General features: G+C 40.8%; 1 protein-coding gene across 1 annotated transcript; it reads left to right on the forward strand.

The window, feature by feature from the left end:
• Positions 1-788: 788 nt before the first annotated feature.
• LOC117431268 (uncharacterized) lies at positions 789-15,208 on the forward strand. Its single transcript, XM_058996609.1, has 7 exons — positions 789-864; positions 10,559-10,816; positions 11,036-11,293; positions 12,974-13,228; positions 14,043-14,138; positions 14,366-14,461; positions 14,903-15,208. Exons 1-7 carry the CDS (start codon positions 789-791, stop codon positions 15,133-15,135), a joined length of 1,272 nt encoding a protein of 423 aa, XP_058852592.1. The 3' UTR covers positions 15,136-15,208.
• The last annotated feature ends 2,190 nt before the right edge of the window (positions 15,209-17,398 follow it).

The raw sequence follows: 17,398 nt of genomic DNA on the forward strand, positions 1-17,398 counted from the left end.
CCATAAGAACTGGCTTGGTTATGCACTCGGGTGGCCGTGTTGGGGAAAGTACAGTGTCGCTGGCAGAAGAGGGCAGCGTGAAACAAGGAGCAGGCGAGCCCGGCTGAGGGGGCAGCCTTTCATAAAAAAATAAAACAAAAACCAAAACTAATTTTCACAGAGCGAGATAAATAAATATGTACCTGAGGGGACGTGTGTAGAGGTATAGCACAGCTGAGTGTAGGACGGAGACCCGTGCTGACCGGCTTAGCGGCAGTGGGGGCACTGCATAAGCAGCACTTTTGTTTGTAGTTTTATTACTGTGTTTTATTTTCCCTTTTTCTTTCGCCTTCTCTTTTCATGGTTATTTTTGAGCACTTGAAGGTGCACGGATTGGGATACCTGTGTTGGTAACCCCGTGGTCCTGGTTTACTGTTGGCAGTATCCAGACCAAGGACAACAGCGCCCTCTGCGGGCTAAACTAAATAAAAGAATAAATAAATGAAATAAATAAATCTGGGCACCTGTGTGGTGTTTGCAACTAAAATCTTCTGTCTCCCGTGTCAGTGAATACCCCCACCCTTCCACAGGGTCCTAGTACCCAGTCTGTGTCTCGCTCCCCTAAACCCAAATCCAAGAAGCCTAAAAGATGTAGGCACTCACCAGATGTTAAATGTCTCAGCTAGCAAGCACTGTTGCAAACCAGCAATCGTTGCTACAACACCTTGTTAATCTGGCAACTCCCCCTGCAACTCCAGCCCTTGAGCTACTACCCACTCCCTAGTCCCTCCTCTCCCTCAGTCGCCTCCATGGAGGGTGGCAAATTTGAAGGGGGAATAGAGGAACCCTCTGTCATGGAGGACTCCCCGTCAGAGGATTATTCGGGTAATAGTGGTCCGCTGCTGCTGCCCGAGTCCAGATTCCATGGACTGAGGAGACCCAATCTGAGGCAAAGGAGGGGATTTATCTCAGAATAGAGAGGCATGTGGGCTTCCTCTCTGAAGCTGCCGCAAGTAGAGGTCTTCTTGGATATCCGGCTGGATACCCTAAATATTTGTCCTTAAAGACTACGTTTCTCCTGGCTGTCATGTCAGCAAAACGTGTCAGTGAGTTACAGGCTCTCTTGATAGAGGATTCCTGTTTGCGCTTTGCCAGCGGTGGTGATAAGGTTAATTTGCACACTAGCCTGGCTTTTCTGCCTAAGGTTGTTTCGCAGTTTCACCTGAACCAGTCGGTGGAATTGAAGCCGTTCCAACCGCCCCCTTTTGCTTCTGAAGAAGATCAGAGATTTAACACACTCTGCCCTGTCAGGGAGCTGAGGTGTTACATGGATAGGTCTAAATCATGGCAACAAGCAGCCCAGTTACTGGTATTTTATGGGTCACGTACTCAGGGTCAGGCACTTTCCAAGCAATGGTTGTCACATTGGATAGTGGATATGATCCATTTGGCTTATGAACGGGCTAACCTATGTTACAGCTTTCTCGACTAGAGGTACTATGACGTCTTGGGCAGTGTTTCATGGGGCATCCCTGCCAGATATGTAACTCTGCAGTGTGGGCCACACCACATACGTTTAATGTTGCGGGATCAGCGGTACCTTCCTTGAAGCTGCTTGCCCTCTTGTGCAGAAACCTAACAGTTAGGCTCGTGCCAGGCCAAGGCTTGTGGCTGCTTTGGCTCACTGCGACAGCATTTCCCAACTGATTTCCATTACACGAGAGTAGATGTTAAAACTTCATGCTGATTTGAACTCGGCTCTCGCCAAGATAAGCACCAACTAAGACGTAGCTTTACAGTAAACTAATGTGATCCATATGTGTCTCCATCCATTTACGTTTCCTTCCATATGATGATGTAGATATCCTTCTGTCTGGTGTTAATGGCTGAAGTGTAATGCTGGCTCCAGGGATCAGCTTATTTTGCCTCCCTGGCGCATCAGCACACACGACGGCTGCGATGCTGGCTCCGGGGATCAACCAAAGTGCGGCCTCCCCAGCGCATCAGCATGACAACCGTCTGGATTGAGCTAAGTAGGGTACATCTCTGGGGTTTTCAAGTGGGCACCTTCCATCCTCAGTGTTTCGTCGACTAGCCCACGACACCTCAAGAGGGCTCGACGGTGATTCTGGCGTCCCAGCATCACCCCCCTCCGTCCCCCACTCAACTCAGCCCAGCTTACTTACCTGTCCCCAGCCAGAATCTTTCCGTCTCAACCACAGCCAGTTGCTGCTCCTCTCTGCTGCTTCAGATAAGTTCTTCACTGTGCGACGCAACTCTTGGCCACTGAATCCGACGTCTCTGAGAAACCGGGTTGTAGAGTGTGCCACAAATCCTCGACAACCCACTTCCACTGGGTAAACCCGAACTCTCCATCCTCGCTGTTCCGCTTCAGTGGCTAGTTGAGCATACCGCAGTTTCTTCCTCTCATACGCCTCATCTACAGCGTCCTCCCATGGCACTGTTAACTCTACCAGGTGAACAAGGCGTGCTGATCCAGACCACAAGACAATATCTGGTCGAAGGTTAGTGGTGGCAATCTCAGGTGGAAAAATAAGCCGTTGACCAACATCTGCCAGCATATTCCAGTCTCTAGCAGCTTCCAGTTGTCCTGGGCGAGGATTGGTTTTAACACCTTTTCTTGGTGGTTGCTCTCCTGGGCGGAGGAATGTTGTCTTTTGTGTGTAATGTTTTGATGGAACAGGTGGCAACTTATTGGTCATGTTACGCTTGTCTTCCAATGCTAAGGCCAAACATCGCAGCACCTGGTCATGGCGCCAAGTAAACCGTCCTTGGCTAAGAGCCACCTTACATCCTGTCAAAATGTGCCTTAATGTTGCAGGTGATGAACACAAAGGACATGAGGGATCCTCTCCTACCCAGAGGTTTAGGTTCTGTGGTGATGGGAGAACATCATATGTTGACCTGATGAGGAAACTGATCCTGCTCTGTTCCATTGACCATAGGTCTTGCCAGCCAATCTTGCGTTGTTCCACACTCTCCCATCTCATCCATTCTCCCTGTTTGGCCTGGGAAATGGCCTTTATACACCTCATCCTCTCCTCCTGCTTCTGCACCTCGTTGACTACCAGCTTCCTTCTTTGAGCTGGGGCCGCCTTGTGCCATGTAGGAGGAGTTGAACTGAAACCAAGACCCCCTCTTCCATGCTGAACTTGCCCCATGATATCACCAATTCGAAGGGCAGCCTTTGCATCTTCCACAGCTTTCTTTGCCGCCCACTTTCTTCCAGTTTTCAACACAGGTGCTGCCTCCCTTACGCATTTATCGCGTGACTCTACTAATGTCATTTCCAGTCTGACCTTGGCGCACTTAAACTCCTCGGTTAGAGCAGAGACTGGTAGCTGCAGTATTCCTTTACCATAAAGTCCCACTCTGCTGAGGCAGCGTGGAACTCCCAACCATTTCCTGATGTATGAACTGATTAAAGCTTCCAGCTTCTCTACTGTTGTCAAAGAAACCTCGTACACAGTCAGTGGCCACAGCAACCTCGGCAGTAGACCAAACTGAAAGCACCAGAGTTTTAGTTTACCTGGTAGTGCGCAGCTGTCTATGCTCTTCAACCCTTCCACTGCTTGTTGTCTAACTTCTCCCACACGAACTGTGTCCTTTAGATCCCCGTCGTACCATCTCCCAAGACTCTTCACTGGCTTCTCAGACACTGTTGGTATTGCCTCACCATTAATGAAGAATGTTTTATCTACTACTTTGCCTTTAATTATAGAGATGCTCCTTGATTTAGTGGGCTTGAATTGCATTCGTGCCCATTCAATGTTATTGGTTAATTTGCCCAATAATCGATTAGTGCAGGCTACTGTTGTAGTCATGGTTGTCATGTCATCCATGTATGCTCGAATTGGTGGTAGTCGCATTCCAGAAGCCAAACGCTCTCCTCCTACTACCCATTTTGATGCCCTAATGATTACTTCCATTGCCATGGTAAAAGCCAGTGGAGAAATGGTGCATCCTGCCATTATTCCAACCTCTAGGCATTGCCATGTAGTGCTGAATTCTGAAGTTGAAAAACTGAATTGCAAATCTCCAAAATAGGCTTTCACTAAATTTGTTATTGTCATCGGTACACTGAAAAAATCAAATGCTGCCCAAAGTAGTTCATGTGGCACTGAACCATATGCATTAGCCAAATCCAGGAATGTCACATGGAGCTCCTTCCTCTCCTTTTTAGCTGATTGAATTTGTTGCCAGATCACATTGATGTGTTCTAAGCAACCTGGGAAACCTGGAATGCCCGCTTTTTGTATTGAAGTGTCAATGAAGCAGTTCTTTAATAGGTAAGCTGACAATCTCTGAGCAATAATGCTGAAGAAAATCTTGCCTTCTACGTTTAATAGGGAAATGGGACGAAACTGACTGATGCTTGTAGAATCTTTTTCTTTAGGTATAAAGACTCCACCTGCTCGGCGCCATGCTCTTGGTACAACCTGTTTTTCCCATGCCACTTTCATCAATTTCCACAGAATTCGTAGAACTCCTGAAGCACTCTTGTACACTCTGTACGGAACTCCATTAGGCCCTGGAGATGATGAAGCCCTTGCTTTTTTCACAGCTTGCTCTATTTCTTTCCACTTAGGTGCACAGTCCTCCATTTGGTATTCTGGTGGATTGATAGGTGGGATGTCTGACGGAATTGACATAGGCTCCTGCCTTTTTGAATCTGTATGTGTTTCCTCCAAATATCTCTCCAGCTCAACCTTAGATGCTTTTAGTGTGCCATTCTTCTCACTGGTGAATAACTTCTTTACAAATTTGAATGGGTCTTTATAAAAGTTAGCTCTCGCACGCTCCTTCTTTTTGTAGCGTTTCCGTAGGCGCTCAGCTCTGCGCAATGTTGCAAGCTTATCTTTTATGACCCTTTGTAAGAGATTGAGTCCCTCCTTCTGACTTTGTTCTGCTCTTCTCCATTGGTTCCTCAGCTGTCTCCTTTCTCTAACTAAGCGTTCAATCTCCTGCTGCCGTCTAGACTTTCCAGGAATAGTTTGTACTTTTTCCTTCCTTTTTTCAACTCCAAACCTCTCACTTCCATATGCGTAGATGATGTCCCCAAATTTATCCAGCTTCTTTTCAACTGTTCCACTTAATCTTTCCAATGCAACGCAGAGATCTGTGTTTACTGTGTCCCATGCAGTTTTCTCACAAGCTCTTGGCCATTTAACTCCAGGCTTGTGCCCGTTGAGGTTCTTTTCTCTCTTATGCTGGTTTGTCTGACCGGGTTCACAAGGATCATTAGGTTCATCACTAACTGTGTCCATGCAAGTCCTCCTCACATCTATGACAGGGGTGCTGATATCCTGCGAACTGTGGTTTGCTTCCTGTCGCTGGATTTCATTCGACTGACTTGACTGACTTCGTAAGAAGTACTGATCAATGCGAGGCCCTTGTCCCTTCTTCCTCAAGCATTTCATTCTCCCTTGATGAATCTTCAAACCCCTGACCGTTGTCGCCTTGCTCCAGCCGCAGACACAAACCTGGAGTTCTATGTCTTTGTTAACTGCAGATCTTGAACTAGTCTTTTGTGAAGTACTCTCCATACTCATATCCGTTTCCGTTCCTAAGTCGTTAACCGTGTTGTCCAACGTTGAGTCATCTTCCGCCCCCGCTCTCGCAGACTCTAGGGGTATTTTTCTCTTTAATTTCTTAGAAGCCTTGGGCGGGTGTCTCCAGCATCCTGTAAACACAGAGCTGGATACTGCCGACAAGGGTAGCTAACCCTTACCAGCCCCAATGGGGTCTCTTTCCTCCTGTCAGCTGTCTCTCCAGGCTGTCACAAGGTCTTTCCCTTGTTGCCAGCTGCACTATTCACAGCAGTCACTGGACGTATCCAGATCTTCATGATTTCCATTACACGAGAGTAGATGTTAAAACTTCATGCTGATTTGAACTCGGCTCTCGCCAAGATAAGCACCAACTAAGACGTAGCTTTACAGTAAACTAATGTGATCCATATGTGTCTCCATCCATTTACGTTTCCTTCCATATGATGATGTAGATATCCTTCTGTCTGGTGTTAATGGCTGAAGTGTAATGCTGGCTCCAGGGATCAGCTTATTTTGCCTCCCTGGCGCATCAGCACACACGACGGCTGCGATGCTGGCTCCGGGGATCAACCAAAGTGCGGCCTCCCCAGCGCATCAGCATGACAACCGTCTGGATTGAGCTAAGTAGGGTACATCTCTGGGGTTTTCAAGTGGGCACCTTCCATCCTCAGTGTTTCGTCGACTAGCCCACGACACCTCAAGAGGGCTCGACGGTGATTCTGGCGTCCCAGCATCACCCCCCTCCGTCCCCCACTCAACTCAGCCCAGCTTACTTACCTGTCCCCAGCCAGAATCTTTCCGTCTCAACCACAGCCAGTTGCTGCTCCTCTCTGCTGCTTCAGATAAGTTCTTCACTGTGCGACGCAACTCTTGGCCACTGAATCCGACGTCTCTGAGAAACCGGGTTGTAGAGTGTGCCACAAATAGTTGATAATAATAGTTGACATTTCGATATTGAAAGGGAACGTTAGGTTATGAATTGTAACCCTGGTTCCCTGAGAAAGAAATGTCAACCATTAATTTTGCGAGGTTGCTAGCTCGCCTTCATTGACATTTCGGAATCAAATGGCGAAGGTTGCTGTGTGACTTACGGTCTTGTTCCCAAAATGCAACAGACACGTGGTCACAGCGGGCCTATCAGGCAACTTTTTAAATATGTGCTCAGGTCATGTGACACAAGGGTCATTTCCCAACTCGTAATGGTTGACATTTCTTAAGGGAACCAGGGTTACAATTCATAACATAAAGTAATGGGCTTACTGTTTTATCAAGGGATAACTTTAGGCCTGGTTACACACTACCAGCCCAGTAAAGCCTGAAAAGCCACTCAAACAGTCTGATTAGGTACTGTACCATAAGAATCTCATGTTTTATTATTATTTCAAAATTAGAAAGACAGGCCAGATTCAAAGGAGGCTGGAGTCAGAGCCTAGCTTTAAAAGGGGTATGCCTTTATGACGTTGTGTTCTGGACATGATCTAGGAATACAGGGTGAATGGGGGCACTAAATATCCCTCTAAACCATCAAGATATCTGATCAACAGATAATTGTGATGAGCAATTTATCTTCAAGTGCAGTAGTACCCGAAATATAATTCATTTACTAGCAATACAGAAGGGAGTTGTGCAGCATTTGTTCTTCATTTCACCTTACAAAACAGGATTCTGCAAAGGTGACTGGAAACACTGAACCACCTTGAATGTATTTGTTGGAAATTATCTTAGTTTCTTTTCATATACATTTTTTTTATCAAAAATAAAAAATAAAAAGCATTGTTTCATTTCCTCATGCATTTCTGTTTTCTTTGCTCAAATCATATTTATGTGTGCACATGATTTAAATGAGAAAACAGTGGTACCCTGGAATTAGCAGAAGACACCTGGGGTGTTTTTGCAAAATGGGAAGATGAGGAAATAAAATAATGTTGAGTGGTTGGTGGTAAGCTGAGCTTGGTTTCAACATTATTTCTGTGACGTGTGTTTTGAGAAGCTACTGAAAGACACAAGCCAATGTAAGGTTATAAAAAACACCTGTGTCTTGTTCCTCTTTATCTAGGTTTAGTCGAAATAGAGAGTGGCTTTGCAGGGAAAGGAAAGGAAAACAAACCATCCAAATAAAGAAAACTGTTAATAATAGTGTGATGTATATGTTGGTCATTTTCATTTAGTTCCTGTTTAGGAGAACTATACCTATTTTCATCAGTGAAGTTTAAAGCCTTGATGCTTATCTGAACCCTGCACTGGGCGTACAATGGCAAAACTTAATGAATGCATTCCTTTTGGGCTCATCTTGGCTGTTCCTTTAATTGCTTATGATAAGCATTTTTCTTTCTAATATTTACTTGATGTATTTTGATACAGACTAAAAAAAAGTTAAATACACAATTACATATGTGAGATCACGGTTTTCCTATTTGTTTTCATTTTACATTTGTAAAATGTCTCCAAATCATTTAGGTTTTTTTGGGTGAGGGGGAATGCAAATACTAGCAGTGCAAATGTTGGTTTGATAAACACATCATCAGTAATGGATAAATAATTAAAACATAGTTTGTTTTGTTCTTTGCATGCTGCTGTATTCATTGCACCCATGGTGTAATTGAATGTGTAATTACTATGTATCCATATGTGTAATTACAGATTAACTAATGCAAAACAGTTGGGAGAGTGTGTTATGCTATGTAAGATATGCTTTTCTTCCTTGGCTGTTTTACCTTGAAGCTTACAGAAAGTCTGTTGTCTCTTCTATTGTACTGTTAGTTATCTTCAGGTGTATTTATTTTAGCAGAAAGCTGTTCAAGTCAACATCAGTGCTGCAGATCTTTGGAAAGACAATCAAATATAGATCACTTCAGACAATGAACTTCACAGTTTAACAGTACTGTTATATGTTCAGTTGGGTTATTACCACTCACTGATAAAATTAGAAATGTTCTGTTGCCAGACATCAGCTTTTCTAGAAAACCATTGATGAAATACATTTTTATTAAATATAGTTGGGTGTATATTGTGCTGAATATGAGTTGTGTTAAAACAAATTTCTTTCACATTATGTAACTGACACATTAAAACAAGACTGCTGGCACATATATCTTTTAAATCCCTTCTTTCTTGATCAGTTGCTGTCTTCTCGTTCCTTTTATTTACAACGGCTGCCATTCTGTTCTCATATTCATTCAGACACCACCTGGTAACTTTCTAAAGATGGGGGTTTAGTTTCTCAAAGAATTTTACTCCAGATCACATTAACATGGTTCTTTCAGAAAGGAAAACAATGCATTCAATAAAGTTACCAAAACAGAAATAAACAACCCAGGCATTTCATGTAGGGGTTTGTAAGTCGTCTGAAGTTATTTCATAATTGTTTAAGAATCCATTTGTGTTTTTGTGTTTTCATTTGTGTTTTTGTTTTTGTAATAATCTTATTTTAAAAAGTGCTGCGTTCAGGGCTATGGGGTTTTGGCATATCACATGGTAACACAACAGAAACTCTTAACTTTACTTCTAATATCATTTTTTTTGAGTTGCCCACTTCTCAAGCTAAACATGTCTTAAACAAGTGCAGAGATAAATACCTTGATTTCTAATGTTTTAAGAGAAATTGAAAGTATTATTTTAAACTATGTCGAAAAAAAATTGACATGTTATTTTAGAAAGTCAAATTCTCATTTAGACTTCTTTTTCAGGTATGTATATGTTAGGACAAGTACCAGCTGCAATAATAACAAATGGTTACAAGTTTTGTAAAACAAAGTCCTTTAACATGGTTTTTATCTTGGAAACATATTTATAGTAGGAGGAACAACTGCCGATCTTCTACCTCAACTGAACTTGCAGGTTTCACACCGCTTTGCAGGAGCAATTTCCAAAGGATATACAGTAGACACCCATGCAGCCCTAACTAAAAACAGCATATCATAAAAAATAAAAAATCTTTATACAAAATGATGAACAATGATCATATCTACATACTGTACCACGCTAAATGGCATCGTCCCTTTACGAAATATTAATACTTAGCTATAAGAGTTGTGAGCATGGAGATAGATCCTGGATTTAAACTAACAATTGGTACATTTACTATTTAGAAATCTTGTCATAAACTCCTTTGAGATTTGAGAAACCTGATCTGTTGTATTCTGATCTGAGGACCAACAGCATAGAACGGTAGATAACTGATCTGCATATCTGTATGGGTGCATACAAAAAAAGAATGATTAGAGGTAAGTAAATGAATTCATTTATTCAAGAAAAAAAGACAATATGTACTGGTGAAGGTACTGTATATTATTGTATGTTTAAAAAAAGGTGTGTGTGTTTGGGGGTGGGGGATAGATATAAATAAATGTAAGTACCTTTCTATACAAATTCAGCACATCACCAACCACATTCTTCACTGAAAATGCTGCATTAGGATTTCCAGATCTGATTATATGTGATTGAGTTACTGGGGAATCATAATGTACTGATTCCTGAATGGATTTGATATCGGCTTGTCATTCAACCTGATATTACCTCAGGAGTGAAAATAGGGAGAGGCAATCCATAGCTTTCAGGCTTTGTTGTACTGTTCAAATCTTTTTATTCCTACACATCCTTCAACATTTATCAAAAAGTACAGGGTTGATAATCGTCTATTTTTTTAACATTATGTGCCATGTAGTAGATGCCTAAAAAGCAGATAGATTCAAAAATAGATAGATTCATTTCCTGATTTGTTTAAATGTGAACAAGAGCTGCTATTGGAATTACATTGTATACTACATGGATCTTAACTTCATTAATACTGTATGTAGCCTGGTTACATCAAGGATAATTGTATAAAAAGGTGGTTAAACAAAGGTAAAAGGTGACAATTGGGAATTCAAAACCTTTTGCAGTAAACAATTTAAATGTGGCACCCTACACCACTGATACCAAATGCATTTTCCCTGTACTGGGGTGGAAGTGGGTTTGGGGTGTTTTAACATGATGTAAATCCTAACTGAAAAGCCCCTCTTTTTCAGAGGCTGTCTCCAAGCCTGTGATACACTCCACATGTCTGTCCCATGGGAAGGTGCTGCTGGTCTGCACAGTGGATAAAGGGGATAATGCTTCATTTAACTGGAGTTTAGATGGAGTGCTGCTGAATACCAGCCTTGCTTACTTTAGTGATGAAGAATATGTTGAAATATTGAAGAAGCATGTCTCTGGTAATCTTGTCTGCATTGCTACAAACCAAGTCACCACAAACCAGAGCGACTCTGTGATATCAAAATGCTCAGGTAGGAAAAAAAACATGTTATTTGTCTTGCCTTGCTTTATATAGAGCTGCCTTGTTGTTTCTATATCAGACACATCAACAATTAAGAAATTAAAAACAGTGTATATGTAGTAGACATTTTAGGACTTTGTTATTTTTAAGACTGAAGCACAGTGTGCCTACTTTTGAGATACAAAACCATTAAAAGAAATGTATACATAAACGGGCCACTCTCTTTCAGAGCCTGTCTCTAAGCCTGTGGTACACTCCAGCTGTCTGTCCCATGGGGAGGTGCTGCTGGTCTGCACAGTGGATAAAGGGGATAATGCTTCATTTAACTGGAGTTTAGATGGGGTGCCGCTGAATACCAGCCTTGCTTATTTCAGTGATAAAGAACACATTGTAATATTGAAGAAAAATGTCACTGGAGATCTTGTCTGCATTGCTAAAAACCAAATCAATGAACAGAAGAGTGACTCTGTGAAGTCAAACTTCTCAGGTAAGAAATAATTTAATGTTTAAAACTGCCTCTCCTTGTATCCAGTACAAACTCATACACTGAAGTTACAGGGTACTGGTTATACTCTTCTTTCATGGTATCTTTCTCATGTTGTTCTGATAATGTATAGGTAAATGTATCAGCATTAGTTTGCCTTGTGTATTCATACAATTGTTTTTTCTCCTTGTATTTAAAGTGTCTTTAGAATTTGCTTTTCATACTGTAGAGCAGACAGTTTAGCAGAAATGAACTTATTCACCACAACACCTCATCATCAGTTTAATTTTTAATAGTGTGTCCACTTCTTTATTTTATGTTTCAACATCTCAAGCTCTAATCTTCTGCTGAACATTATTATTTGTACGGTAGGGGAATGCTCTTCTTAGGACGCTGGATTGAATAGTGCCATAAAATAAGAAAATAACTCTGATCATAACACAGTTCTGTATTTTTTAAATCAAACAGAAAGGTATCATTTAAAACAATCTGCTGACTCAAGATGGTGTGTTAGGATTGCATACTGTAATGAAGCATTGAAGGGATTAGATCTCTACAACCAGTTAGGTGTGTCTCATGTTATTTGCCATGAGGGTTCATCACCATTTTACTTGATTTATGAAGTCTGCTAATTATTCTATACTGGTGCTGCCTGTTGAAATGATCTATACTAATATCTAACATATTTATTAGATTGTTAAGCTTCTGATATATTTGTATATAAATCACATAAACTGTGAACTATATAAAGCCCACCAGGTTCTTAGTTTGTACAGGCAGTACTTCTAGGCTACATGTCCTTTCACCAAATAAGGTTTGTACATTAAATAAGATCTGTGACTTATCAGTTCAAAAATGCAGTTACTCTCACACTTTGGGTTTCCCCTTCCAGTGAACAGAGGTCGACACTTGATATAGAGACCTATTATGATACACAACAATAGCACCACACCCAAGACCCGAAAACACATAGACAGAATCCCCCACTCTGTGGAGAGCTGCTTACATGATGGCTTGGGAACGGAGCTACCCATAAGGGATTGGAGGGACACAGGACCCTACTCTCGGAGAGCTGCTGCAGCTGAGCGACTTGGGCATGGAGCTACCCACCGGCACCAAACGAACCTCCAAAGGAGAGCCTTGAAAGGGAAAAAGTTAGAGGGACTCTGGATCGTGGAACAGAGCTTACAGGAGTCCTGGAGCTAAAAAGAAAGAAGCAGAGAGATTAGAAAGAGATCGAAGGACTGCGAGACAGACTTCACGTCGACAGCTGAGAAGGAGAGAGAGACCAGTGCAGGGTTGCTGAATCATAAACGAGAAGGGGAGAAGGTTGGGTACGAAAACAAACAAACGCTAGAGAAGGCGGAAGTGGAAACAGGAGCCTTATATGGAAGAGGGAGAGTGATTGACAGGGGGATTAGAGATAGGGGAAGGATAGACGCAACTCACCAGGTTTACACTTAACCATTTTTTTTTGTATATCTTTATTTTTGCTTTTTCAGGGTACTATATGCATTTTTATGTGTTTACCAGCAATTTCAAACAGGTTAAAAAATATCAAACTACCAAGAAATAATAAATCTAGGTAACAACAGAAAGACTGCATGGTCAAGTCAAACCCATTCATCAGAACCTGCACGGAGAACAGCTTGTCACTAACTTGAATCTATTTCTCTGTACCAGGTTCTGAACCCAAGATTAATCCAACATCCACGCCCAATCTAGCGACCCAGTTCCATTGCACCCTGGAGAATGGGACCGTTATTGAATTATCTGATGGCAAAGAAGGAGAGACTTTTCAGTTCTTAATCAATAAGAGCATGATAATAACAAACTATACACATGGGATTGCATTTTGCAGTCTACAAACCTGCTCTTCAAATTGCTCTGGTAATTTAACCACAGAGCCTGGTGATGCCAGTAATGCAGAGGATGCTGGTACTTTATTTCTTTATTTATTCATTTCAGTTCATATTGATTAGGTAGCAATTACTGTATGGATTAGTCATTTACAGATGTGTTGGAAGTCTATTGACTGTCTAAATATCTTACAGATAATGTTTAAGTTTTACATTCTCAAATGTATTTAAGTATTCAGTTCAATGCAATTATATGGAAATGAAGGCACACAGTAAATGTACTGTTCTAAAGGTTCACAGATGTTTGTGACGTTTCATATCACACACGTTTCATTAGGTCACATCACAGACACTATTTTAGACATCAGTTTTAAACATTCATGAAGATCACAGGAGATTTCAAACAACAATTAGTTCTGGTGCTCCAATATTGAGATTTTTGTTGTCTCTAATGATCTTCTGGTTTTGTCTTTAACTGGCTGTGATCTTGCTTGCATTGCTGTGGAGAAGCTTTGTGAAATTGTGACCATTCCACTCCTCTGGCTTCACCTGCTAATAAATTACTATAGTATATAATCAGGTGGAGTTATATTTTATATATATATTTCATATTTCCTAGTGCCTTGACATATGTTTGTGGTGAAGCTATTTTGTGATCATCATTCCTCCCCTGTATGTGTCTTTTATGACCTGACCTTTTTCTTTCTCCGTCTTACTCACTTTAAATGTACCTCTGCAAACCCACACCAACATACAGTATTGATAACTGACAATTTGGTAAATACTTAGCGCAAACACAATTTCTACCAGTTAGGACAGAAAGGCTTAATAAGTGTATTAACATATTGAAAAACATTATAAGCATACGCATTCAATATTTTTTTTTTTTACAGATATTCTTAAATATGTCCTTGGTGGAAGTGCTCTTCTTGTGATCGTCATGCTTTCATTTACACTCTTGTGTATGTGTAAGAATAAAAAAAGGAAGGGTGAGGTTTATTTTTGTTTTTTTGCACAACAACGCATCCTGATTTGAAAGTTTGCCGTGTTGCAAAAAAGTGCTAGACAACACCCACATGTGTCTTTTGAGGCCTGTTATGCCTCAGTTATAGATACAATCAAATCTTCCAAGCTTAAGCATTAAGAAAAAAGATTCTTAGTTTACCTTTAAAAGAGAGAAACACAAGATAATAGTTTCTTCTTGTTTGTTATAAAGAGAATGTCCATTTGATGATTACACAAAACAGGAGTGATGAACAGCATGTTTCCCTATCCACAATGATACCAGAGACTGCAAGCACAGCAATCCAAGGCAAGTATCTCTACAGGTCACTTTTTCACTTGTATACATGTGTATGTTAATCTAAACGAGTGGACGGGTGGTGAGGATTTGAAAACATATAAACTAACGATGTATTGCTTGAACAATACGCCTAGATGCTTTTCTTTCCATCTTTTTGTGTTACCATTGGAGGATACAATCAACAAAAACATTACCCAAACAATACAGCAACTCTTAAAGACTCCACTGTTTTTACAAAACTATCATTCCTTTGTGAGATTCAATGAGCTCTTATTTAAATCACATGTTTCACACATCTCATACAGTTCTTATACATTCATCATAAAAAAGCAGAACTGTGAACTTTTTTTTCTCAGTATTTCCAGTGGTCAGATTTTACCAGCGTGTCAAGAGTTTTTCACAGAATGGAAGTTATTTGCTTTTATATCTATGTTTTGTTTTTTTTAACAGATGACCAGGTTTATACTCAGGTTGTTAATAAAGGTGGAAAAAAGAAATCCAAATGCAAGCCTAAAGAGGACAGTGAGCTGGTTTACGCCCAGGTTGTTATAAAAGAAGGCAAGAAGAAACCTATTCATGATGAATCTGTGGTTTATGATGAAGTTAAGGGGAAAGACAAGAATAATCAACAACAGGATGACAGCGTGATTTATGCTGCTATTAACAAACGAAGAAATATATAATTGAAGGCATTGTTTGATATATATATATATATATATATATATATATATATATATATATGTGTGTGTGTGTGTGTGTGTGTGTGTGTATCTGTAAGGTATAAACCACGACAGGCTGTGCAGTTCTCATGAAATATATACATGCCTGGGAGGTGATTTTTTTGTTTCTTAGTTCTTTGTATAATAATTAAAAGATTGTGTTTTAATGTTTTGATAAGTCAGTTTTAACTTTCTTTGGCTTTAAGTTTAGGAGCTTCTATTCAGTTCTAGTTGCTGTTTTGTTTTTACATATAAAGTTTGTATCTAAAATATGCAAAGCAATTGCATTAGGTGTATTAATAATAAAAAAAAAACATATTTTCACTTTTCTTTTATTTAAGCAGATGTGTTTCCTAATGTGTGTTGTATACTTTTCTGGTATTTTCTGAAGCTGATTGCTATAACATAATACTCCATTGCAGTCACACATTGGTAATTTAAACTTGGTTATATTAAACATGGTTGACTATGACATCTCAATAGATTTATTCAGCATGATCTGAACAGATCTTTCTAAAGTGATCACACTTATTTGCTGTAGGTTGTACACGGTTACAACCTTTATGTATAGTAATAGTATTAAGATAATTGAGACAGTATCATGACAAGACCTCTCAGACTCTGAAATGTTTAAAAACCACCACAAATCCTGACTGGGGTTCTGGAGCTCGCATCGGCTCCTCCCCTTCTTCCTCTTCGGCGCAGGTGGCAACTCCACCTCACCCTGACCGGGGCAGCACACAGTACAGTGCCTTGCGAAAGTATTCGGCCCCCTCGAACTTTGCGACCTTTTGCCACATTTCAGGCTTCAAACATAAAGATATGAAACTGTAATTTTTTGTGAAGAATCAACAACAAGTGGGACACAATCATGAAGTGGAACGAAATTTATTGGATATTTCAAACTTTTTTAACAAATAAAAAACTGAAAAATTGGGCGTGCAAAATTATTCAGCCCCCTTAAGTTAATACTTTGTAGCGCCACCTTTTGCTGCGATTACAGCTGTAAGTCGCTTGGGGTATGTCTCTATCAGTTTTGCACATCGAGAGACTGAAATTTTTGCCCATTCCTCCTTGCAAAACAGCTCGAGCTCAGTGAGGTTGGATGGAGAGCATTTGTGAACAGCAGTTTTCAGTTCTTTCCACAGATTCTCGATTGGATTCAGGTCTGGACTTTGACTTGGCCATTCTAACACCTGGATATGTTTATTTGTGAACCATTCCATTGTAGATTTTGCTTTATGTTTTGGATCATTGTCTTGTTGGAAGACAAATCTCCGTCCCAGTCTCAGGTCTTTTGCAGACTCCATCAGGTTTTCTTCCAGAATGGTCCTGTATTTGGCTCCATCCATCTTCCCATCAATTTTAACCATCTTCCCTGTCCCTGCTGAAGAAAAGCAGGCCCAAACCATGATGCTGCCACCACCATGTTTGACAGTGGGGATGGTGTGTTCAGGGTGATGAGCTGTGTTGCTTTTACGCCAAACATAACATTGTTGCCAAAAAGTTCGATTTTGGTTTCATCTGACCAGAGCACCTTCTTCCACATGTTTGGTGTGTCTCCCAGGTGGCTTGTGGCAAACTGTAAACGACACTTTTTATGGATATCTTTAAGAAATGGCTTTCTTCTTGCCACTCTTCCATAAAGGCCAGATTTGTGCAGTATACGACTGATTGTTGTCCTATGGACAGAGTCTCCCACCTCAGCTGTAGATCTCTGCAGTTCATCCAGAGTGATCATGGGCCTCTTGGCTGCATCTCTGATCAGTCTTCTCCTTGTATGAGCTGAAAGTTTAGAGGGACGGCCAGGTCTTGGTAGATTTGCAGTGGTCTGATACTCCTTCCATTTCAATATTATCGCTTGCACAGTGCTCCTTGGGATGTTTAAAGCTTGGGAAATCTTTTTGTATCCAAATCCGGCTTTAAACTTCTCCACAACAGTATCTCGGACCTGCCTGGTGTGTTCCTTGTTCTTCATGATGCTCTCTGCGCTTTAAACGGACCTCTGAGACTATCACAGTGCAGGTGCATTTATACGGAGACTTGATTACACACAGGTGGATTCTATTTATCATCATTAGTCATTTAGGTCAACATTGGATCATTCAGAGATCCTCACTGAACTTCTGGAGAGAGTTTGCTGCACTGAAAGTAAAGGGGCTGAATAATTTTGCACGCCCAATTTTTCAGTTTTTTATTTGTTAAAAAAGTTTGAAATATCCAATAA

This window comes from Acipenser ruthenus, chromosome 22, assembly GCF_902713425.1.
Source record: "Acipenser ruthenus chromosome 22, fAciRut3.2 maternal haplotype, whole genome shotgun sequence".
NCBI lineage: Eukaryota > Metazoa > Chordata > Actinopteri > Acipenseriformes > Acipenseridae > Acipenser > Acipenser ruthenus.